This window comes from Thunnus maccoyii, chromosome 17 (assembly GCF_910596095.1).
Source record: "Thunnus maccoyii chromosome 17, fThuMac1.1, whole genome shotgun sequence".
Classification (NCBI taxonomy): Eukaryota; Metazoa; Chordata; class Actinopteri; order Scombriformes; family Scombridae; genus Thunnus; species Thunnus maccoyii.
Window position 1 is genome coordinate 18,538,910 of NC_056549.1, and position 25,960 is coordinate 18,564,869.

At 40.1% G+C, this 25,960-nt stretch overlaps 2 protein-coding genes across 3 annotated transcripts in view; one reads left to right on the plus strand and one right to left on the minus strand.

Moving 5' to 3' along the window:
• Positions 1-4,610: 4,610 nt before the first annotated feature.
• Positions 4,611-8,395, minus strand: cep57l1 (centrosomal protein 57, like 1). Of its 2 annotated transcripts, none has more exons than XM_042390635.1 (11): positions 8,192-8,395; positions 7,425-7,596; positions 7,124-7,312; positions 6,899-7,020; positions 6,521-6,634; positions 6,341-6,418; positions 5,950-6,039; positions 5,770-5,844; positions 5,420-5,682; positions 5,095-5,239; positions 4,611-4,962 (listed from the first exon to the last, which is right to left on the minus strand). In XM_042390635.1, the coding sequence occupies exons 1-11, from the start codon at positions 8,210-8,212 to the stop codon at positions 4,753-4,755; spliced, it is 1,479 nt and encodes a 492-aa protein (XP_042246569.1). In that variant the 5' UTR covers positions 8,213-8,395; the 3' UTR covers positions 4,611-4,752. The 2 variants fall into 2 exon arrangements, with proteins under 2 accessions (XP_042246569.1, XP_042246570.1); XM_042390636.1 differs by lacking the exon at positions 8,192-8,395 and adding an exon at positions 7,755-7,895.
• Positions 8,396-10,465: 2,070 nt separating this feature from the next.
• Positions 10,466-25,960, plus strand: part of sesn1 (sestrin 1) — a 56,593-nt gene continuing 41,098 nt past the window's right edge. The window contains exons 1-2 of the mRNA XM_042390228.1: positions 10,466-10,572; positions 11,843-12,162. Of these exons, the coding sequence (XP_042246162.1) occupies positions 11,884-12,162 (279 nt within the window). The 5' untranslated portion in view covers positions 10,466-10,572; positions 11,843-11,883. The remainder of the gene's footprint in view (positions 10,573-11,842; positions 12,163-25,960) is intronic.

Consider the following 25,960-nt stretch of genomic DNA (forward strand, 5'->3'; position numbering starts at 1 on the left):
CTTTTCGCCTTGTGGCTTTTTTGCTCCGTGCACACACACACACACACACACACACACACACTGTTAGTGTTATACATTTTACCTGTTGTGTTCGAGGCCATCAGTCTTGTAGGTACGATTCTTTGGCTTTGCTCTCACGCCACTTGAACACACAACTATTCACACAGTCATATGTAAACACTTGCAGGTGCCACAATGCCTCCTGAAATGTTTTGTGCTTATTTTGTGCCCTTTTTTTCTCTCCTCTCAAACCTTTTTATTTTTTTTTTTTTTTGCCCTGTATTTTTTTTTCTAGTGTTGCCTTTTAGTTTCACAATGTTAAACCAATAAAGTTGGAATATTGTTAAACAAATCATCATATTTACCTTTCATTTGGCAGCATTGACAACTTTCAGAGCTTTTAATTTACATGTCAAATCACAAGTGGGATGATTACACACGGCCAGGTTTCAGTCTAAGGCTTCATCGCCATGGCTACAGTTGAAAGGCTAGTTGCCAAGGACAACAGAAGGTATCAAGTTCAAGCTTTGTCTTGCCCTGTGTGTGTGTGTGTGTGTGTGTGTGTGTAGCTAATGCTAGGTCAACAAATTCTTGTAAAAGATTAACATCAAAGCAGAACTGAACAAATCACTGAATCAAATCATATTTACATGATCTTATATGTGCTGTGATATTATTCCCAAAGTCAGCCTCTTCTTATGAAATCCTGCATTGGAAATAAACTAATTTCCAGGAGACACATCCAGCACATAAAACCCCAACATGTCCTTTTTACACTTTGTTTTTTGCATGGATTAAACAAGACATAATGCATTAACCATTAAGTTTTAGAGGTGCTGGTAGGTAGATTTTTCTTACCTTTGGACAGAGCTAGGTTTACAGTGTTCATGCTAAGCTAAGCTAACTGGTTGTTGGCTCCAGCAACATACTTATCATAAAGACATGAGAGCGGTATCAATCTTTTCATCAAACTAATCCTTAAAATCCCACTCCACTCAAATATGTTTTTCTTCTTGTTCCTACAGTTGAAGGTTTGAGCTTCACTATGCAGAATGATGTATGTGCAGAGTTTGTTTTCACATTCATCTGCTGAAGACAAAGTTTCTCTGTGCTCACTGAAAATCCAATTTTAAGAGGCGGGCCTACAAGCATTTGTGACATTACAAATAGTTTGGAAGCCAATCCTGATCCAATATTCAATTTACACTTAAGTGTGATGTGGAAACTTGAAGCCTCCAGGGCACAAACACTGAGAATGGACTTTTCAGTGAAGTAGGAGACATCTTGTGTCCAGCAGTTAAACTTCTGAAATGAAAAAATATTTCCATATTAATAGATCCTGAATTTTTTTTAATGAGTGAGAAGGAGAAGATGTAATTTTAAGGACTTTTAACAAGATAATTGAACTTTTTTTGTGGAAAAACCATATCAGACACAAATTATTATTCAAAGTAGAGTATTTATATACATCCTAAAACATGTCTAGAGAGGATCTTTAAATGTTTTGTCTCATTTGGCTGATAAACTGATTTTAATGACTGAAGTTTTACCCTAATGGTAATCTTCAGTTGCTCCTGTCTCTGACGGTGTTGGTCAATATACTTGGAGTCTATTTGGGAAAGCACTAATATAATCTACAGATATAACCAGATTCTTATTGACGTTGTTTCTGATGTTGTACATACTGGGTGCACCACAAACCCGCTCATGCCCTTAACCTTCACTCTCTGATAGTCCAGTGCACTGGTTCCCAACCTTTTTGGCAGGGAACCCATTAAAACAAAGACATTTCTATTTATAACCACTCATCACCAGCTACACATACCTACCAGCTGTGCCCAGTTTTTCCCTCGCTTTATTTGAATAATATTCAGAGCTAAAATTATCCAGTAAATTACAAGAAAACAAAAAGCAAAGAATAGTGGTTATAGTGGTTATAATTCGAAAAAGTATATTTTCAAACAAACAGTATATTATCAGACTGGGGTCAGGACCTCTTAGGGGCTCAAATCTGGGGGGTTAGCAGATGTTTGAAGGGATGAAAAAGTAGATTTTTCTTGTGAAATACAAAATACTTTTACTTCTCAGGTCTCTCTCTTGCGTTCAACTACTCACAACTCATTCACATTGAGGCCATAACCTGTGATGAGGGGTCACAAATAGACTCTGCTTCACTGCTATACCTGATTATATAATATAGATGATTTCATGGAGATGCTGGTGCCCCCCTTTGGCCAATACACAAGCTAATAGCCCTGTATTAATTTAGTATATGGTCACAGCTTTTTCTGAAGGCTACAAAAAGTGTCCTGTATATAATAAAGTTAATCACATGGACTCAAACTGGTGCTCACTTAGCTCGGTGATGATATTTACTTTATAAACCAGATACAGTGTTTACTTTTTACTGGACGCAACAGTCGACATGTTTTTTGAAGTTGAAACTGGTCCAAAGTTTATCACTGCCATTTGCAAACATCAGTGACACTGAAATGATTTGCCTGCACTCTTTGTACCATTAATGTCTGAACTGGCAGAAGAAACCTCCACTCTGTTCAAAACATCCGAGTTTGTTTTCCACATGCTCGCTGAGTCGTGCTCCTGCCAGGACACACAGTTTCCAGGGTCACTGCAAGGTTCTGCTTATGTAGCAAAAAAAAATGTCGGTTCTAAAGGAAGTGTTTGTGTTTGTGAGTGTCTACTCGTACACTCAAGAATCACAGTACGTCCAGTTGACTGCATTCTTGAGCGAGGTGTGTGTGTGCTTATGGGTGTTTGTGCAGAGCGGCCTGTTATTCTTCCAGTGGCCCACAGTCCCAAACTGGCACTGTTTCCCAGAACTGAAGGGAGTTCGAGGAGTGTGTTTTTTGGGACAACCACACCTCAATTTATATTCACTAAGTCCATAAAAAAACAATCTGCAACCATACACTTAGTCTGTGACCTTAATGGACGGCTTGTGATGCTGTATCAAGAATATCTCTTATGGGCCTTTTAATAAGAGGCAGAAAATCCTACAATCTGCAAACTTTTAGCTGACAAATAACTTTGTATCCACACAATGAGGATGTTACAATTCAATTCACCTCAACTTGTAACATCTCAGCTCACTCTTGTTGCAATGCCACACTGCATATATCTTTATCTTGATAATATGATGGACTAGGAGCTGTTTGTAGGCAACCCTTTCACACACCCACAGCAAAATGCCTAACACAGACTCATACCTACCCAGCCCTTTTACATACACTGCTATTCAATACCAGACAAAAGGAAGGGTGTGCAGTCACAAATTATTGGAGTTGCCAGGTCAGGAGAGTGATTGATTAGGAGGAGATGGGAGATGTTATATGTGGGCATGGAGTGGTCTTAACTTGCCTCAGCTAACCTGAATGCTGTGTTCAGTAATCTAATACAGCAGCAGACAGAAACAATGCATCAGATTTAGGCTAATTTTCTCAGCTAACCATGCAGTGAACTTCGAATCATACCAAGAATACCAGAACTGAGCAATGTTAGCTTGGCTATTAACTGAAAAACTTGAATGTAGAAAACAAGTCAGCTGTTATCTTCTCCCATGACCCAGAACCTCAGTCAGGAATGTCCACTATTTTAATTTTAGGTTAGTTTTTTTTTTTTTTTTTTAATTCAACAATTTGTGACTAAACAGCCCATGTTTAGTTGGTTTCTCACTTATTTTTTGGTGTAGGGAGTGACTGAGATAAGCTTTAAGGACAAAAATCCTACTTATGTGTGGAAAATGTGACCTGATGAGACACTAAAAACGATGATGGAAGACTGATACTGAGGAGATAATGCTGGGATGTTATGATGCAGCTTTACGTGTGGTTACTCATACCATAAAAAGGAGGTTGACTGAAATAAACAAAGCATAAAAGCCTCAGTCATGCCAGAAATGTGTCCTGTCATCTGACCAGCCTACAATCAAGATGAGTAATAGTTGAATCTAAGAGAATTGAGCAGTTTTGACTCTGAGAAAAAGGGTAAAATCTTGTGGCAAAAAAAGCAGTTCCTCCCTCTTGTGCACAGCGATAAAAACCACATCCGTTTGTCCTGTGGTCAAGGCTACATTTACTCAGCTGTCCAGCCAGCTGCTGTAACAGAGTTCACAAAGCATTTGTTCCATTTCAATTATAGACTGTTTATGACAGTTGGAGCTTGATCCTGCACAAGAGTTATCATGTCTTATTACAGTCCATGCAACTGCACCACAAATTATAGGTGAAGGCCTTTACATTTGTATAATAGATATAGGCTGAGCACTGCCACCTGGTGGTTCTCAGAAATAAGAAGTACAGAAATAGAGACCAACTTTTGTTTTGGCAGCATTATAATATGACAGAATAAGCTTTATTAAAAATGTAAAATATTAAAAATATCTTCATTAGAACAGGATGTACTTAATATAACACAGACATATTCACTTTCAAAACATAATTCTTTAGGCAGGGTACAGTCATGGTTCATAAGCAATACCCTCTACTTATGAAGGACCCTGTATGTGCAAGATTTCTTTTAAATCAATCACCTATTGCTTAACAGGTTTTATGATTAACACATTATTAAGGCCAAAGTAAAACACAAAAACACTTTATTCCCTCTTTTTATTTGTTATGTTGGCTAAAACGGCCTGCAGAACTTTTTGGAAAGAGGAGAAAACATGCTGCAAGATACCGAGGGGAGTCTTGTGGTCCAATCAGCTGTAGTATCAAAGGCATCTTTGAGAGAAACTCATGTTTCCCAGGAGACGTCGTCCTGTTTTAGGCTTTTGCGGAACTTCTGGGTCTCTCTGAGAATCTGCAGATTTTTGTGAGTGGCCGCAGCTTTCTTTCCCTTCTGCTTAGTCTTAACAGGCGAAGGATTGGGCGGTCTGATCCCACTCAGCTTCTTGACTTCATTGGCACAGGGCTGCTGCTCACTGCTGTGGGTCCATTTATGGACCTGTAGAAGAGCAGAAGACAGAAAACATCAGACACGCAACTAAGGATGGTCATCAGCCGACACTTCAAAACAAGCACTGGACGCACTCAAGTTTCTGAGCCTCTGGGTTGTACTGAGTGCTGGTTCACATACCGACTGCTGGTGTTTGCGGAGTTTCGTGATCTGAGCTCCCTTCTCCTCCATTCTGGCAACCAACCTTTCCAGTTCTCTCTGCAGGTCCTGCCTCTGCTCCCGATGTTGGGCTGCATCTACCTGACGCACCAACTCCTGATGCTCACTGACACACACAGAAACACAGATTACTACACATGAAAATAACCAATCTTTAGAAATTAATCATAGTTATGCATTAAAAACAAATCAAATCCTAAAAAGAAAATGAGAAATCCCATCCCTCCATTATGTCAACATATTGTATTAGTATCATGAAAGAGCTCCCATAGAGTTGTTTACTCACAAGCTCATCTGCCCTAGCTCGTCCTGCAGAGCCAGGAGCAGGTCAGACAGCGAGCTCAGTGATTGGTCGGCTTGTTCTGGCTTCCTTTCAAGCTTGTGAGAAGTGGTGGAAGTTGGAGAAAAGGCCTTTTGGAGGCTCTTCTTGGCTCCACAGCCAGACCTGTGCAGAGCGCTTACTCGTTCACACAGCTGAGGCTGATGGTGCTTCATCATGTGAAGGATACTTTGTACGTTGGCGTGGACTGAATGGCTTGGGCTTGTCGACTGTGAAGGTAGAGGGAATCAAAATCAATCAGAAGGAATCAAACGGATAATATTACATGGTTTTTAAGAGCATCAGAACTGACTTACTGTTCCTGCAACAAAGGGCATTTTTTTGTGCCTTAGGCCGCTTGGTGATGCCAGCTCATTCTGTCTGGATGTTTTCTGAGGTAGAAGACAGCTGTTATCACTACTGTATTATCCAAACAAACATTTCTCTCATCAAGTAAATGCAGGTAATCAAGTAGCTGTAAGCTGTTTGAAAAGTACCCTGGTGGTCTTATTTGTTTTCTTCTTTGGCTTAATCTCCTCAGTAGTTGGTGAAGACAATCGTAGGTTGACGTCCAGCTCCCTCCGCAGCTGTGGATGTGCCAATAACAGCATAATTAAAGTTTCAAAGAAACATTATTTCTTTTTTTATCCTTTAAAATATTATTTTGACATCATTACACAGCATAAAGCACCTTTTACAGGAGGTTGAAGTAATATAACAACATAAGAAGATTCAAATTTGGCTATGTTTTCTGCTAAATACGTACATGTTGTGGTATGCAGAATTAGCAAACAAAGTGAAAAAGTTGAGTCTTGACCCAAAAAGAGTGTACGTCGGTGTGTGTGTGTGTCTGTGTGTGTGTGTGTGTGTGTGTTGACTTGGACGGACCTCATCTGCCTTCTCCTGTACAAGTTTGCGCTCATGCTCTTCTTTCAGTAGTTTCTGCTCCAGAATGGCAAGCTTCATCTGAAAGTTTATCACAGCCCTCTTGTATTGATATCATGAATATATTTCTCAGCTTGTGATGATTAGTCGAATGTACTAATGAACTGGAAAACCGAGACGTACCTCTGCCAGAGTTTGGGTTCTACTCAATCTGAAACACTCCGATTCAAGTTTCTCCAGCTTCTCCCGCTGAATTTGGTCGTCTGAACTGCTTGGCTGCTGTTTCTGCAGTGAAGCCTGGTGGGGAGTTAAAGGGAAGACAGGTTATGTGGCTGTTGACTTATACTACTTAATAACAGGAGTGCCAGGAAATTAAAGGGTCACGTGTAAAAATAATATTAGTAAAATGAGTGAGTTCAATTTTATATAAAAAGTATAAACATTATTTCCAGACTATTTGGCAAACATAAACAATCTTGAATACGGTTAATATCAGGCTTATTGTTAGGATCTACTTTTAAATAAAGATTTTTATATACATTTTTTGTTTTGTAGTTGTACCTGATTCTCCATCACAGCATTCTTCTCCTTTTTGGCATTTTCAACCATCTTCCTCATGTAGTCCAGCTGCTTCTCAAGAACCTTACAGCGAGCCTCCGCTGACTGAAGCTTTGAGTCCAGCTCTGTAATCATAAACACAAACACACAACTATTAAAAACATGTACAGAAAATAATTTGCATTTTCATCCTCAATGTCTAAAAGGTGCCCACTGGCTATCACTTACCTTTCCTGTTAGAGTTATCAGTTTCATGCAGGCTGATTGCTGGTTGGCTGTGCACGGTGTACGCTGTTGTGATCGGCTGTTCCTTCTGGGCATCCTGGGAGTAATGCTGGTAGGTCTTTTCCGCTTGCTTCCTTTCCAGCTCCAACCGCCTGATTTTCTCCTGGAGGGTCTTTAATGCATCCACAACAGCTGAAGAGGAGTTCAACAAGAAGAGAAAAGCTTACCTTTGATTGTAACAGCAGGTGGCCATAACCAAAACCTTGTAGGAGACGAGCCCCATGACATAAGCATTGAGCCATACCTTTACTGTCAATATTAGGTTTGGGCTGTGAGGCCTGAGGGCTGTTTATCTGTGAGTCCATGCTGATGGATGAGCGTCCAGGGAGCTCCAGCTCTCTTGGTGTTGGTAGTATCCTGTCTGGAGGCTGGTAATAGCTTCCAATGTAACTGTTTTTGGAGGGTGAGTCTAAAATCTACAGACAAGAAGGAAGAGAGGTCACTTTACAGGATGTAAGAGGTTATCGATTAATTGTTTAGTCTATACATTTTCAGAAAATAGAGAAAAATGCTCATCAAATGTCCCCACAACCAAAAATGTATTCAAATGTTTTGTTCTGTTCGACTAACTTACACGTAAATCCTTACATTTGTGGAGCAGGAGTCAGATAAGTTCAGTGTTTTCCTGGATTTAATGAGTGAAACGACTGACTGATTATCAAATTTACTGCTGTTAGTAATTGATCTAAACACACTAGATTAACTAATAATCTAAGCACAACACTGTGCACCAGCAACCAGGAGGTTGTTTTCAAAACAAGCGCACCGTTAAACTCTTAAAAACTTCAAGAATTCCAACATTGCTAATGTTACGTAAACAAAAACAACCCGATTTATTCACAATTAACGTTACGATATTTCGTTAAAAGGCAGTGCTAACTATCTCTATCTGACGCCGTCCTTTAGACAAATGTAACAGCTGTCGACCACTTAGCGAAAGTAACGCTTAACAACAATGCCAAAGCTAACGTGTTAGCCACACTGAGAGCTAACGGCTGACGCGATGGTTACCTGATCGCTGTAAGTCTCCATTCTGTGATAGTCGTTTCGAAAATAATCATAAGCTTATATCCAATGTTCTCAGGCTGCTTATGTTGGTTGTAAATGATTGTAATGCGGCTAACTGACTTCTTCCAGCGACTCAGTTGTCCTGCTGTCAGCCACCAAACCAGGCAGTCCGGACTTTTTAAATTTCCCTCCTCTTTGCCGCTTTCCTCGCTGTAGTTCCGCCTGCGCTCCTCCTTCACCATCACAAGCTAAACTGTTACATATTTTCTAAGATAATGTGAAGAGAGAGAGAGATTGCAACATCTGATAAAGGTTTTGTTACGGAAACACCATCAGGCACATTTTTTTCCATCATATTATATAACACAGAGAGGGTGAAACTTGCCAGAATGGTTGTATTGTGGTTTCCCCTATAAACAATATCAGCTCAACACTTACAGTATACCACACACTGAGAGGAAATATTTTAATAAGATAAAATCAAATGTTGAGAGTTAATCATGCCCAGACTACATCTTTACAGGCATTTCATGCAAACTCACATGTTGGCAAGTTGCCTACCTGTCAAATGGATGTTTATAAAAATGATCTACTTTAAATAAAGTGCTGAAGTGCTGTGACTCATTGTTTATTATATCCACCTTTACCCTTTAAGAAAAGCTAAAACCAAATAGAAATCTAAAACCTTGCAAAACGATTGGCAGTAATGTACAGTAGGGCTGTAGCCCGCATTTTAGAGATACAGAGGTCACAAGTCCTGCCTGCAGCTTCATAGATAAGAAGTATTTTTTTTTGCCTGATTTTGTTACAGCAATGTCTAACCTGTAGGATTTTATTTATATTATTTAATAATTAATATTTCTTAAAAGGGTCTTATTTTTATATGTAAATGTTACAAACATTGATGTATGGAGTGTATGTGAAACTTTGGTTTTACTAATCAAATCTGGCAATATGAACATTTTCCTTTAACCACAAATAGGTAATATGGAAAACTATTTAGGGTAGATTCAACTATATTGTCATTGAACAAGTATAAGTACTTAACCATGTGATGCAGTTGGCATCTAACCAGAGTGCAATTTAGGCATAAAGTGCTGATGTGTATGATATAAATGACTCTGAGCAGCTTACAGGATATACAAGATGTAGATATACAGATATACACTTGTGCAGTGATGCAGTATGTTAAATAAAGCGGCATTGTGGTGAATAAATGCTTCAGTTTGTTAGGGTTTATTACAGTTCAGCAGAGAAACAGCAGTATAGGGGAAAAAAAGGCGTTCCAACCCTGATTTTTTTTACCAGTTTTAAAAGTTATGCATAATAATTGTTTGTAAAACCCACCATATCACCCGAAAATATTAACATGACCACAATGTCTTCAGTAGCAGCTTTGGCTTTACAGGATCCCAACAGGTCGCCCGATTGGACCAGGGCCTACTTTGCATTAGGAAAATAGTCATCTTACGGTCTGCAAAATGTGCAATTGAAATGCATCTCTTTGAGGCATGGGCGCTATCCCCTAAAACCATTGCTAAACCAAATTTTCTTCACTAAGGCTATTGAAGGTTAGTAACGTGTCATAGCCAGTCTATTAATCAATGACTCGGTGTACATTTGCACAGCTGTATGCAAATACAGCCTGCTACATATCTGCAGTATGTCAGGTGTGTTGCACTGAGAGAAGTTACCTGCGAGACTTGTTTTGCTATTTGCAAAACACTTGTGTTTCTTTTTGCAGATTTTTGCATCTTTTGTAGATTTCTATTCTCTACTTTCTCATTTACAACAAACACACCTGTCCTGAAAACATACTTGCATTACATGGCTCAACAGAATCGCATTTCAACTTCTATCAGTCAATTTCACATGTTGACATTCATATATTAACATATTGTTTAATTGATCATTTTGGTAAGTAGTTTGACAGTTCACTTGAATACAAAAGGGGGTTAAATACAACACTATTCGAGTGGAAATGTACAACATCTCCCTCTCTCTCCCTGTCTGTTTTTCTGTCTCTGTTATTTCTGATAAACAAGAGAAGGGGGGCCAGCCACCGACGCAATGTATTATGGGAGATGTATTTCTGAAGCGCTAGACCCCGCCAGGCACAGTGAATGTTAAGAGATTTAGAGAATCCAACTCCCATAAACCCTCCCCCGGGAGCATGGCAACTCCCCACCAACCAATCATTTGTCAGAGTCCTCATAGTACCGCCCCTAGAATTCCAATGGACGCCGCTCATTGGCCGGCCCGTTGTGCCAATCAAACGCTAACTCCCGAGTTGTTGCCTCCTGCCGTTTGTACCCTGGTAACTGGTCAGTGCTGTAAGCAAGGCGTCCCGTATCAGAGGAACTGCGCCAAAGAATGTCAATAAAGTGAGTATTTGAGTATGACACTTTTTACTTTTGACACACGTTGAAAGCTTTGTGTGTGGGAATGTTGTTTTTCACCGCGGTTCTGCGGTACTTTACCGGTGTCTTTGTTAACGGGCAGCTTGAAAGACCAGGCAGCGAGAGATTGAATGGAGCTCATTAACGTTAACTGACAAGCTGCGTATTTGTACATTTTTTAATCATTATAGTCATTTCAAAAGCTTATTATCGTTTGCACAATCGATAGTTGGCAATAACACTTTAACTGCCTGCTTATGGAGGACAGTATACTAGTTAAAGTGCAGGATATTTATAAAACCAGGCTGTTTTTCTTGGAAGAAGGTAATAGACCAAGTGTCACTGTGGTGCAACTGATACATTTCTGGTAAACAATTTTCAACATTGTCTGTTTTTTTTTAAATCTCTGTGTTCCTGCTACAACCTAACCGGTACTGGATTTTTGAAGCCGATACAGAAATCCTAACAGATTTGTTGTAACAATCTGATAATGATGTATTGCCGATTTTTTTTTTTTACATAAACTTCTAACATTTTCATGTTTGATAAATTCCTTAACTTTGCTTATTAAGAAATTGTGACCAGAGTGAGGTCAGGTGTTATGATGACATATAACATGTGACAATATAAATTTGTCAGCTGCCTGGGATTTTTTCCATACCATTCATATTGATACCGTGGCATTGATACCTTTTAATATTAGTGTGATATCAGTATGATTTTTTGCAGCTTTGTAATGAAGTACCTTCATTTGATTGGTACTTGATTTGCTGTTTTTTTTTTTAAGTCTATAAACGGAATGTTATTTGATTTTCAAGAAAATTTACTTTATCACTATATATTGCAATATAAAAAATGCATATATAGATAGAGGTTTTATCCATATTGCTCACACCTATGTAGTTCTGAGCATGACATTTTACAGTTGAAAAATAAACTTATATGCTCCCTGGTGCACAAACTATGTAATAGCAGCAGTGTTTCTAAATTACAGCAAATGCATTTTTGTACTTGTTGCTTATCAGCAGACATCCAGTATGTGCTGATACCAATATATGTATATGTGAGGTGTGATAAGCTAATATTGGCCAGAAATATCGGCTGGCTGAATTATCAGTCAGACTCTAATTCTGCCATGCTATGTTTGACCGCTCCCCATAAGCATGATATTCAAAACATCTAGCAAATGTTGTTTGAACACACTGCGATGCTGTGATGTAAACTTGGACTGTTTCATGTATCATTTGTTGTGCAGCCTGTTGTAAGACAGCACAAGCATTAGTCCTACGTCAAAAGATGGAAGTGCAGGACCAGGAGTCTCTGGGGAGATGGGACGGGCTGGGCAGCCGGGATGCCAGCTCCAGATCTGCAGCCATGGAACACATCGGCCAGGAGGTCATGAAGAAAGTTGAGGCTATCGGGCCCATACCAGCATCGCCTCCCTTGCCTCCAGCACTGGGAAGCCTGCCTAACAGTGACCTGAATGACATCCTGGCTCACCTTCTCATGCTCTCCAGACGGTGTCCTTTCGAAGATGTCAAGGAGCGATGCATTCGGCTTCTAAAGGCTGTCCAGGTAGGAGATTCGTACAGTTTATATGAGACCATGGTGAGCCTTTTTGTACTAAACCAGCACCAGGCAGTCATACGTCCTCTCATACTAGGGCTTATGGTATTGTTCTGCTGCCATCTGCCTCTCTTCACCTCTTTATAACCATTGTAAACATTGTGCTTGAGTCAGAACCCTGTGCTAAGACCAATGCATGTTTTGTCAAGTGAATTACGGTCAATGACACGGTGAGACACCATGAACTCATTAACACTTAAACACTACAAGAGCCAAGGATTTACCAATCCAACCCTTCAACCACATGCACGCACAAAGACAAGCACATCAAGAATTAGTAAACAGTATATATTACAAGTATACAGAACAAATACCATTTCATCTTTAAACCTAGAGACTTGATTAATTTGATTGTCATCAGACTTTGGCTTAATTAGGTGAGTGAAAAGAAAGTAAGACTATTGCTATCTAGAGTTCATTAAGCACACTTGGGCTGAAAAATGTGCAATTTAATCAAAAATACCTGTAGTAATTACTGTTATTCAAGTAATAAGCTCATTTAACTCAAGATCATAAAATGTTCACATGACTAAGGGTTTTAAAAAGCTGAAGATACAAAACAAGTTTTTAATTTCTTACGTTTTATTTAGATGGTGGCAGCAATTTAGATGATCCAGAGAGTCTTACATCGAGTACAACAGTAGAATAACCTTAAATTCCTCGATCACCGTGGTTACAAGCAACACTATGGTAGGCTGTTTAAATTGGCCCTGATGTCCCCACATTTGACATATCATGGACATAAACTGGTGCTGTCCATCATAAGTTGCCAAAGGACTGAACACATGTGATATTGTAACTGTAATCATACAATATATGTTATGACTTATAAAAAATTGTTAAATTAGGAACAGTTATAACAGTATATAGATTGCCATCATTATAATAGATGAAATTGAACAATTATGCAACAATTTGCTTGATTGTTTCTTGAAAAATAAAACAAAGAATGACCAGTTTCATAGGCTCCGAAATGCATTTTATGATTTCATTAAATGTTTTTGTCACAACCACACACAGGTCCACCAATAAAACCATCATCGACGCCGCATTTTCACACAGAGCTAAGACATGTTTACTGAAAACACTCAGTAGCACTCGCCATCATCAACATCACGCCAATATGATGCCCTGCATTTCTTACATAATTTAGTGTATGTGTAATTTTTTTTAACATATTAGGTATGGTCTGTCAGTTCATTTGATGATTACATGTTTTTTTTTTTTTTGCACAGTGCTGTTGATGTGTTTGATTTGTAGTGTGACAGGTGTGACAGTCTGAAGTTCAGTTATTAATGAATGCAGGGATATAATATTACAGGCTGGCTGAAGGGGAAAAAAATGGCTGCCAATATAAACATTATATGCTTATATCAGCTAAACTCAATGCTAGCACTACCAGTATGCTATGCGATTTTTCTTGTTATTGCAAATGTGGTTGGGTATAATATGGATTCAGGTCACTGCATGTACCTGTATTTTATTTTTATCGTATCTTCTGAACTAGCCTTCTTTTCTCGTCCCTACTAACACTGATAGAATCCCTAAGAGGTGTACAAGGCTTGAAATACAAATAATATTTTATGATGGTTAATGTTGGCGCTAAAGCATTTTGGATTTATTGTATTATGTCTGTTAAAATTGAGATTATTTACTTGTGGAGAACAAAAATATTGGATTTATCTTGGCTTTAGTGTGGTGTTAGCTGTGGCCTGTTCCACTTAATGAGTCCTCTAATAACACACAAAAACTAAGCCTGACAACTTTTGATGGCCTGACATGTTGTTATTCTTAGGAAATAAACTGTTTGGCAGTGGCATTAATTCCTGTTTATGCAGAAGTGTTTTTGGAAGATGGAGGATAGGGGCAGAGAGAGATGAGAGAGAGAGAAAGCTGCTTTGCGGGTTTAGTGGTGCTCCACAGTACACACCGTCTGGTATTTTTGAATTATGCTAAGCTGCATTTGCCAAGGGCTTGCCAAAGAGTGCATTTATGAGCCCAGTGCGGCAGCTCATGTCGTTCTGGTCCCACGGTGGAAGACCCCCCTGACCAACACACACACACACACACACCTTTCTCATGTCAGGGATGGAAGGGGGTAAAGGGAGGGGTGCTTGGGCTCAGACAGACCTCTAATTCCAGCAGATCCGCTGATTAAAGACAAAATCTTTGAAAGCACAGACAGTCCTTTCCTCATGGCAACCCCCCTCCTCCATAAGAGGAAGGCCTCCTGCTTGGCTTGAATAATGTCCCCTAATACCTCTGTAGCTCACAAAAATTTAGCCTGAGAAAGCAGATCCAGTAATAATTTCTAACAGAAGAAATGTGCTCTTGTATGAAAAAATCAAATTCCAGGCACTGAAGTAGATGGTTAAGAATAAAAAGCCTTTAATAATATGTGCTAGTACATTAAAAAATATGCCAATGCGCATTGGCACACTTACACCCAAGCAATATTTAGACATATTGGGAAATATGCTTACTTGCTCTCATACATGTCGGTTAAATATGAAGCTACAGCTAGCAGCTGGTTAGCTAAACTTGGCACAAAGACTGGAAACAGGGGAAATGACTTGCCTTTCTTTGTTCAAAGATAACAAAATCTGCAGCTCACTATGTTATATATCGTTTGTTAAATTCATAAGAACAAAGTCAGGGGTGCAAACTGGCAATGGCCCAAAAAGGTGACAACATTTTTTTGCCTGAATACAAAGAAAATTATCAATGTGCAGCACCCAGGCCCCTTCCCATGATGCATGCTACATTTTTCTATATGAGCTCTGTTCAAGTGACACATAAAAGCCTGCCAGTTATATTCAGACCTACTATATGAAGCAGTGCTAATAATAACAAAAATTCCCCCCAACCACTCACCCCAATACCCTCCCATCCACCCATTGCAGTCCACTCCACCAAATCACATTACTGCTTTTTTGCCTTCTTTGCCTGTTCCAGTACTTCCAATGCTTTCTTCCTCTTCTGAGCAGCTATGTGCCGTACTTTGGCTTGCCTGTCCTCCTTCACTGCAATCTTCGTGCTTTGCTCGGCACTGGTTGTTGTATTTTCAACTAAGAGCTGATCTAGTGGAATTACAAATGTTAACCAACATTGATCATATCTTTTAACAGACATATTTACGAGCATGTTACTTCTGTGAATTATTGAATGACTTCTGTGAATTATTAAAGAATATTTAAAGAATTATTCAAAGCTCTTTTGACACTTTAGTCCTTCAGTACCTTCCTATCTGTTGTGTAACAGAGTGTTACAGGCCACACAGCGCAGGTCATATACAAATGCTTGCTGTCCTGTACCGTGCCATGCTGGTCAATGGAGAAGCGCCATAGCTAACTTAGCTAGCTACCTTAGCAAGGTAAGTGTGTTCCACGCTACCTGGAAGTGTAGCTCGCTGCCTGAAGCAGCTAAAAGTTATTTCAACTTTGCGGCACGAGACGGTGTATCCAGCAGCAGCGGAGTTTAGAGCAGACAGGAATGCCTTCTCTCAGATGACTTGTATTTCGCCAAAAGGTGACAAGTTTGCACCTCTGAAAGTGTAAAATGTGGTTAGCTAGCTAGCTGTTTGCCCCTGCTTGCGCTCTTTGCGCTGAGTTAAGCTAACCATCTACTGGTGGTAGACTTATATTTATGGTACAGACATGAGATTGGTATTGATCTCATATAACTCAGCAAGAAGACAAATAAGAGTTTTTCCCCAAATCACCTGGAATTATATTTTCATGCCCTACCCATGGATGAAGGCATATTTTTTTTGCTCATAGAATCAATAAAATCCATGTGATACAATAGATATTCAGTACCATCTCTCATCCAAGGTGACAGACCCCTCTTCAGTCCTCACAGTTGCCTCACTTTCCTTTTTTATGTAATCTGAGTCGTTGTTTGTTTTTCAAGGCACCCTGTGAATATGGAGGACAAGCTGTGATCACAGTTGAAGGAATGGGCTTTTGGGCTCCAACGATGTTTGCTGTGTTATGTTGCCCCGATGTTGGTGAAGGACAGAGGTCAAGGGTTACGGGGTCGCGGCTGAAAATAGGGTTCTGTGTGCTTAGGGAGGGTCAGGTTCCCATAAGCTGACCCTTGTTGAGGGTCTGGTGGGGTGAACACACGAGGGCCAAAACCGCTTACCCATGCAGTTCTGCGAGTATGGTCAACATACGCAGACGCTGTCAGAGGGTCATCCTGGGGCTTATGAAGGCCGGTGACCTCGCTGAGCTTTATTGATCGAACGCATATAGGAACACAGGAGTGGCAGTGGGCACAGACGCACTATATTCAAACACACATATGCACATGCACACAAATAATGAGAGACAATAGTAAGTGTTTGTTCTGAGTCTATGAAGGGGGTGGGCAGACTACATCGGCCGGCTCTCTCTCTGGTCACCATGTTCCCTCGCTGGATGAAAGGAGCCCAGTCTTGGGCTGCTGGACAGAGACAGAGAGGGGTTTCTTTGTGTTATGTAATTACGCCATTGTGTAAGCCCTTTACCCTAACTTGAATTAAGAGCTACTCTCAAACGGCTGTGGATGTTTCAAGCCTACTCTTTTAGCTTCTAAAGCCCACTCTCATTAGAAAATTGGAGAAGAAAATGTAGTTGTCGCCATCATAGGAATTCAGCATCTTACCTTAGTAGTATTGAAGCTTTTTGCACAGTCAAGTGCTTCTTTCTCTAATGTCCTACACAATACACAATTCAGCATTGTACAGAAACACATGGTCCCAGTTTGTGCCTCTCATTTATTAAAATTACATTCAAGTCATGAAGCTAAGCATTTCTGTTTCTGAGAGATAAACCCTTGGCAATATTTCAAAAACCTAGAAGGTTGTTCAACAACTTTTACTGCACTTTTGAATTAATTTCCAGGCTCCTCCAGACTCTTTAGTGCATCGGGATCAAAAAATATTCATTTTGCTGTGTTGTAAAGAAGATTCTTAACCTGTTTCTCCAGGTTGTGATTCAAACAAAAACTGTAGCTGATTGAAGTTTTATTTTCAGGTGTTGTTATCTACGTCAATGTTATTTTCCATTAGTCTTAATTTTCATACATTATAACTAATGACAATTTCATTTTTTCTGGTATTGTTCAAAATAAGAAGCCATGTTGTTTTAGACACAGAGTATTTTTGACTTAGATTGTGCTTCTTTCACTGCGGAAAATCAGAGATTATTGTTTTTTAATTGTTGTATAAACCATTAAATTTGTGGGTAAAGCGACAGTCCTATAGTTGACTTTAGCCTACTTGTCTCTGAGGAAGGCAAAACTCGTGCATGTTTTAAGCTTATGACACTCTTCATTTTTTACACATACTTATTTAGCTAATTGTGGCCATTTAGGATGACTCAGCAGCCCCTGTAATAAACACCTATGTGTGATTAATTAAGTGAAATGGCTTCCTGAGTCCAACCTCCTAGAATAAGCCAGAACACATTTCTATCTACACATGGAAAGCTTAGGAGTTTCTCCGGTCCACCCCCAGATAATTTCAGATATTGGTCACATTGCGTTCTCAGAATTAACTTTACATTGAAGTTACATAAGGTCTCTGCCATACAGGTTTTAGAGGGTGTGCACTGCCTTTGAATCCATAATCGTCCAACCATACATATTATTTCAGCATTGACGCACAGTCATAAAACACTGGTTTTCGCAGTATTTGCAATCCTTGCACGCAATCAGTCTTCATGAGGAGTCCTCCTTTGTGTTGGTCTCAAAGGTTTCTTCCATTTGTATTCAGCTTCTCTGAGGGTCTAAGGTTGGTGTTGCCTGGTAGCTTGTGCTTTGATTCAATTCATTTAGGATTTTATTGCATAATTTGTGATTCATTTGACCTCTGAAGACTTGTTTTCTGTACAAGCTTGTCTCATGACTTGCTTGTGCTAAGGCTGTAAAAACAAACTTGACTTGTCAACCTTGACAGGAGTGTTGACAGATGCAATATTGCTTTTCTGAGAAGGCTAAGTCAAAGTCCGCTAGTAGACCGTGACATTAATTTAGAGAATTGTAAACATTTTTGCTTGCTCCGTCACAGTGGCAGGAAGTTCTCTCCTGATCTTTTCTTTATACGCTTTTGTGCAGGAATTTGTTGCATTTGTGTGTATTCGTACCTTTCAGTGTCTCAGTGAGTCCTCTCTGGGCTGCCTCTGCTTTACTGTGTAAATAGTGTGAAGACCCATGGAGAGAAAGCCTTGTGGTCTGGACAGATCTGCTGGATTATGGGAGATCGCTGCTAGTGAATGTTCGAACCAGGTCAGACAAATTGCATAGTGAGGGGGGAGAGAGAGCAGCAGCAGTGGCAGCAGGCAGTGACCTTTGGCACAGTAACTGTACAGTGAAATGCTCCGTGGATATGGAGGACGTGATAGAGAAATAAAGCTGTGGATTTACAGCTGCCAGCCAGCTGGGCAGAGTGATGGGACAGTGTTGATAGGGTCTGGGGTGGATGTGTGCTCTGGCAGTTGTGCCTTAGTCTGTGGGATGTTCAGATGCACACAAAGCTTTATGTTGCATTCACATTGTGGCTGCTTAAGGCTTTGCTTCACTCCTAGAAGCCTTTGTAATGTTGTTTTTGGCTTTGGTGAAGCTGATAACAGCGATGATAGCTGAACAATGGTGTAGGTCTCTTTTGATGCACTGTAGTTTCTTTGCTGGTGCTTTTCAAAGCTCTGGAAATTCACTGTATCACCAAATTAATAGCTTCTTGGCAGTCTTCTTTATATAATTGCACAAGTTTTATCTTCGTGCCAAAAATATCTGTGAATAAAAATGCTCAATCCACCTGCAGGTGAGCAGCTTTCTCTATGTACAATAAGGATTTAAAACCACAAATGATACAGTATACACAATACATTCTTCCAATAAAAATGGTTTCATTTATAAAGTATTGATGTACACACAGGGAACACAAACTTGCTGTGTATCTTAATTCCTGAATAGCGTGGCATCTGTGTATTTAGATCAGTTTGTGTCTAGATCATTGAACAGAAAAAAAGATCTTTATAATATCTTGACATTCCATCCAAACGTCTGTTTTGCCAGGATATTTAAAACCATTTCTAACATGGTAGGAAAGCATACTAACACACAAGCTCACACTTTGATCCTACAACACAGACAGACCCCCACCATCCAGCCAGTGCAGTATGCTGTCGGCTGCAGATTCGGGAAGACTAGAGAGGAGGGGGCATGTGGGAAGTGTGCAACTAGGTCACTGTCAATCCTGCTGTAAGCCTGAATAAATGATAAAAAAACACAATTTTCCTTATTTTGCCATTATTAGGCATGTAAAAAGCCTGGAAACATTTTTTTGGGGCGGAAAGAAATGAAGAATCCTGTCTGTTTCATTTGTTCCCTGCAAGCATCATCAGTCTTCATCGAAACAGCTTTTTCACTAAGACATGTAAGGCCGTATTATCCTGACACAGAGGGAGCGAAGGGCTACTGTTGGGTATGGGCTTTTGCAGAGTGTAAGCAGTCGTCATGGTACCAGTGGCATGAGGTGCAATGATGGGGGATTGAGGAGGGGGGGAGTTGGTTGGCACCGTTAGTTGGGGGGTTGGGGGGGGTGCTGGCTGGTCTGTGATTATTTCTAGCTGTGCTATTCAGGAATCAAGAGGGAGAAAGGGAGGGTGATAGAAGAGTGGGGAAGAAAGTGCAATAGAGAATGTTAGAAAACATGTGGGCAGAGCACTGAAGGTCAAAGAATGAGAAGTGGTGAACAAGAGATGGAGGAAAGTAACAGTGATAGAATAGATTGTGTAGTCTTAACGGTGGGAGGAGAGAGGGGACTGGGTGAAAACGATGGAGGAGGTGGAACAAACACTGTCTTTCACTGTATTCAGTCAGCAACCTCCAGTGGAAAACTACTAGCACCCCTATCTTCCAGCTCTCTAGAGCTTGAGCCCAGCTTGGCCCAAAACCTGAATCATTTCTGTTGGTTCGGAACCAAACCCCATGTGTAATAGTTTTTAACGACCCCAAACCAGACTGAACCCCCTAGATTGCTGACAGTTTTCCTCATATTTGATTAATTGAATTGATTATCATGTAATTCTTTTCCTTAAGAATATTTTGGTGCAATCCCAGCTTGCAGTTGCCTTCGTCTGATCAGGCATACATACATCGCGAGGCTCGGCTTGTCTCACCCACACACCCCGAAACTGTGGAAGAAGGAGGAAGGAGGAAGGGGGAGTAGTGTGTGAAGAGAGGAGGCGAGGCGGTGGACAACACTAACAAAGTGCTGCAGCAGGAGGTGGGAAGGGAATAACAAACTCTTTTCTAACATGCACAGAAAAGGCACATGAACAAAAGAGCTGTAAGCCCAGCCTATCAGTTCAGTTTGTGAAAATAATAATACCCACGTTCTCCTGCTTGAGATGTGCGCTTCAACCTCAGGCAGAGCAGAATTTGCTGTGTTGCTCCTATCAGGAGATGTAAGAATAGTGATAGGGTCATCACATGGTGCTATTGAGCAAGCCTCTCTCTCTCTCTCTTAGTGCCATAATGTGATATTTATAACTTCCATATGGAATTACATTTCACTAATTATTTATAAAGTATCGCCCTCTGCTGCTTCGTTAGCTGCTATATTTATTTCTTTTTGTAGCACATCCCTCACAAGAATGTGTTCAACTTGGCTTCATGTTGTTTTTTAATGTTGCCTGTAGAGACTGAAGCTGAAACTGTAGCACTCAGTCATTCTGGGTGAGTGTCTAAATATCAAAGAAATCATGTTGGTTAAGCAGTTAAACATGTTCGATCCTTACGGGGTTGACTTGAACTGTTTTTCAGCCTTTTACAGCAGACATTTAGACTTAATTAATAACATAAATGATTGCTCAAACTCCATTTCTAGGGCTCTGGCATGCACATTGGCTTACTGACATGGTTTACTGGGACACTAATGGAATGGGGCCATCATTAATGTCATTAATCACACCTGTGCTTTCCTTGTTTCGACAGGTCAAAATGTCTGCTGTGAGAAAGGCCTATTGAGTCTGTCATCCTGTGACAGCATTGCATCAACCTGTAGCAACAGGCCTCTTTTCACTGACATGTCACAGTGGGGAAAGCACAGGTTTAAATAATAAAACGAACGATGGCTGAATTCCATTTGGCTGCCTTGGTTTCAGGTCTTGGTATTTTGCATGACGGCTCACTGTCATACTTACCGGGACACTTGAGTAGAGCGGAGCCGTCGTTAATGTTATTAATAACACCTGTGATTTTCCTACTATGACAAGTCAAAATGTCTCCTGTGAAATTGGCCAATTATGTAACCTGAATATGAACCTTGGAACCAGCTGCCATGTACAGTATATTTCCATGGACGTCATTTCCATTGGAGATGGACTGAAACGTTTACACTTTTAGTTTGATTTTCTTAGTAAAGTCTCTCTTAACATTACATTACATTTCATTTGGCAGACGCTTTTATCCAAAGCTACGTACATAACATCTTAACATTGTCTTCTTACTGTTCAACCACCATAATCTAGCTGAGAGAAGCTGTAAATTGATAAAAATGTTGATACGCTCGTCACAGCTCACAGCAATAAGTTTAAGGAATAGCATGAATGTTTGTAAATGCTAATTGCCCTGGGTTTTGCCTATCAGGCTACATGTGCACTTACTGGTGGAGGTTGTTGGGTTGAATGCAGCTGTAGAGGAAGACTACTGGTACTACTTAGAGATTTAAAAAAAGTCTGTCCTCTCTTCTTCTCTGCATGTTTTTTATGGGTAAAAAGTAATTAAATACATTTTCATTTACATTGAATATTTCCAAAAAAGATCAGTTTTGATACAAATACATAACAACATTTTTTCACCTGAAAGTATCAGGTCTCTATCAGACACACACACACACTGACACACACACACACACAGATACAGTATAGAAGTGGCTGCATATCACCCCATATCACTTGTCTCATACACTCAGCCCCTGGCCCAGGACACTTCCATCTATCGACTTGTATGCCATCTGTCCAGGTTTAATTTGATTGAATTCATAAATGAATGATGAAGGTTATTGTCCAGTAGATGCAGTATTTGAAAAAAAAAAATCAATATGTGCCTTTCATCCTCCACCCTCTTATTCTTTAATGCTCTGCCTATTACTTGATGAAACAGAATGGGCCATTGAGTGGTTTCATCATTCACACACACAGTATTGAAAAGCTGAAACAGCTGCAGTTTACCAGTATGGACACATGAGGGCGCTCTGTACCAGTCTGTCACCCGCTTTGGCTCTTCTCTCAAGTTTGCTGGATGGGAATTTTCCATGCACTGGGCTGAATGCATGCAATGCTGCGCATGATTTTAATTTTTTCCTTTTGCCCCGGTCACTGGGCTGTCATTCAGTATGTGTTTGCGTGTGTGTGTGTGTGTTTATGTGTGTGTGACTTTTTCTATGTGTTTATGTCTGTTTATATGTGTGCTGATCTGTCTGCCTTTGAGTATGATTCAGTGTGTGTGTGTGTTTACATGTCTTGAGAGATTTATAGCAGTGAGCATTGCAGGATTTAAAGGCATCTGAGGATCAGGTCACAAAGCATGAATAGCCCGGTGGCTGCGGTCCAGGCCCCAGTCTGAGGTAGCCCCTATTAGGATACAAACCACACAGGCTCAACACCAGGCTTAACCAGCCAGAATACACAAACAAAATATTAGGGTCACTCTCTCCTGGTTAGATCAGAAAACATTGTGTAACCACTGAATCTAAGCTGAATCCAGGTGAAAGCTGCAATTTTTTCATCGATTTGAGTTATTATATCTGCTTTTGGCCTGAGCAGGAGATGTTACTAAACAACACTAGATCAACAGAAACTAAATTGTAAGCAATTTTGATGCCAAATATGCCAAATATTTTCTGGTTTAAATGTGAAGAAATGCTGCTCTTCTCTGATTTATATCCTGTAATATTTTATGGATTTGGGACTTGTTCAGACAAAACAAACAATTTGAAGACATCAAATGGGCTTTTGGGAATGTGATGAGACTTTTTTGTAGACTTAACGAGTCAATGATTAATGAAAAAAACAGTTAACGAATGACTTAGTTGCATCCGCAGACAACCATAAAATGTTTTGAGGTTTAAGGACTGTAATTGGGATGTAGGTCAATGAGGAAAAAAAAACATGAAACTTGCAGCAGTGCTCATAAGTGCTCGTCCATCTCTGTGCACCATCCATTTTAGCAAAGACCCCACACTTTGAGACTTGAACTCAGCTGTGTCAGCACCTGATGGATCGTTTCCCATTGCAAGCATTGTGCTGGTCACCAAATGGTGTTGCTTCAAACTTTGCCCAGTGCCCATGTTAGCTTAGGCCTGGCTCTGATGTTGTTTCAGAGTGTGTAGTATTGTTTCAGGCCCAGTGTGGAGTGGTTGAGGGTATTGTGCTCTCTTTTCGGTGGGTATTGTCCCAAGCTGATGTATGTGTGCTTGTTTATGTTACGGGCCAGTTTGTCAGGACGGCGACAGTTTCACGCTACGGGACCTCCGCGTTCCCACAGTCGTTCACCTCTGACCTCAGCTCTTGTGAGTGTATGTGTGTGGTAGAGTAACAGAGGGAGAGAGTGTGTGTGTGTGTCTGCATGTGTGATTGACATGCAGTGTTTGTAAAGACTGCACAAGTAGGTTTGCTTCACAGTGTTTACTTTGGGTAGGAAAACACACACCCGCACATTGACCAATTTTTCTGTACATGCACTTTCATGCTGGAGATTATTTAGTGTCATGTAACACAGACACAGTTTCAAAAATATGCATACAGTGTAGTCTGAATGTGTAAAGACAATCACACATTTTTGATTGGATTTAAAACAAATCACTGTGAAGTTTAGGTGTTGACTCCCAGCTTTAATTTGAGGGTATTTACAGTATCTTTACATCGAAAGTAAATTAATATATACTATATCTATATCATATTTAATGTACTTCAGTGCCAAATTCTTTGCAGACAGTGACTGACTGAAGTCTTATGACCCACAGGCATGAACACATAACAATATTTGGTATTCTCGCTGGTGATGATCTACTGCAGCCGTCTTCTTTTTTTGCTTGTTTTGTGGACTTCATGTCTTCAGTCTGTTCTTTAGCAATCGAAACACACTGCATGCTCATTTGGACTGAGGTCTGGTGACAGACTGTGCTTGTCAAGAATATTATACTGCTTTGCCATAAAAACCTCTTTGGTTGCCTTGTTTTCAGTTCGATTCAATTTGAAATACTTTTTTCATCCATCAAGGGGTGATTTGTGGCAAGTAAGCTTGTAAACACAAACACACACAAACAATGAATTCACACATGTAGAAAACCGCAGCTTGTTGTTGCACAATTTGCCACATGAGCCCCCTCTAAATCTTGTTGAAGGTCGTCAATAAGGCAAAGCAAGGCAAGTTTATTAAATAGCACATTTCAGCAACGAGGCATGAGATCATCTTGAGCTGCATTGTCCTACATTTGGGGGGTGAAATGAGAATACAGGTAGAACAAGATGTAGTAACATACATGCTTTTCTACTTCTACTACAACAACAACAACAACACCGGTGCATGTACTGAATTATGCTCACTATAAATTTGCTATATTTCTCAGTGTAGTGGTATTTATGGCTGTAAGTGACAACCAGCTGTCACGAAGTTTCTAATTTTGTAAGCGTAACCATATACTGTGTGTGTCAAAATACTTGTGATGATATTGATCCACCAAACAGGCCTCTGAGGTCACTTTGAGGATGCAGAATAATTGCAAGTGATACTGACTCCACTGACTGCAGAGAACGTCTAGATAATATGGACCAAAATCAGATATTAATATATTGTGATCAAATATCTGACAACAATACATGCGTGTGTAATGTGATGATATTTTAGGGGAGGATTTTTGGTGCTGTGAGAAAATATTTACACTAAATAACATTAGAAACTAGAGAATTATTACTGATGTGGACATGCTGAACAACAGGTAGCTGCTCACTGCACTCAGCTAGAACAGTTAAAGCTAAAGCCACATACTGCATGTCGATGTAGATGGACATAGTGATGTGCTGTTAGAAATGCAAATAGGATTGGTTAACAAATGATCTAAAAATACACCAATGTTTTATAGATGATGTTCAATAATTGGCTGTTGGCATGTTTTTCACACCCTGAGTGCATTTGTCACACTCGTCTATATGTGCCCGTCTCTGTTTGTGCTTGTCTGTCTGTCCGTGGTAAGTGAAACTTGTGTGTGTGTGTGTGTGTATGTGTGAGACCAGTGTGGCTGCTGTCTGTGTTGTTTTGGTCATTTCATATGCTTGTGTGTGGTGTCTTAACTTAACAGAGGACTCACGTGTGAAAGAGGAAATGCTGATGTTCCCCCTTTTTTTTTTGGTTAACAGTTCAACGGTTTTAAAAGTCATGACTGAATAAAGAACAGAAACTGCAGATCAAAAAAAGGTGCAAAGCAACTGCACGGAGTTGTTTACACTCCTAACCCTCGCACACTTGTACTACATGTCCCAACAGTAACTCGAAGAGATACCGTTACATCATGTTGTCATCCATCACACCTTATGGGTTTATTTGACCTCCGGGTGCAGCCAGCCAGCCACCCTGACACACACACACACACACACATGCATGCACACACACACACACACACACACACACACACATTCCCCCTACACTAAGCACTCCTGGAATGTTCTGATAGCACATTACCCAACAACTTTACACTTTT

Excerpts from the sequence above, each read along its gene's own strand:
- cep57l1 (XM_042390635.1), bottom strand. The coding sequence starts at position 8,212 with ATGGAGACTTACAGCGATCAG. Across the intron at positions 7,597-8,191 it reads TGGAGACTTACAGCGATCAG|ATTTTAGACTCACCCTCCAA; the intron begins GTAACCATCGCG and ends TCTTGTCTGTAG. Across the intron at positions 5,683-5,769 it reads TGCCCTTTGTTGCAGGAACA|TCGACAAGCCCAAGCCATTC; the intron begins GTAAGTCAGTTC and ends CTACCTTCACAG.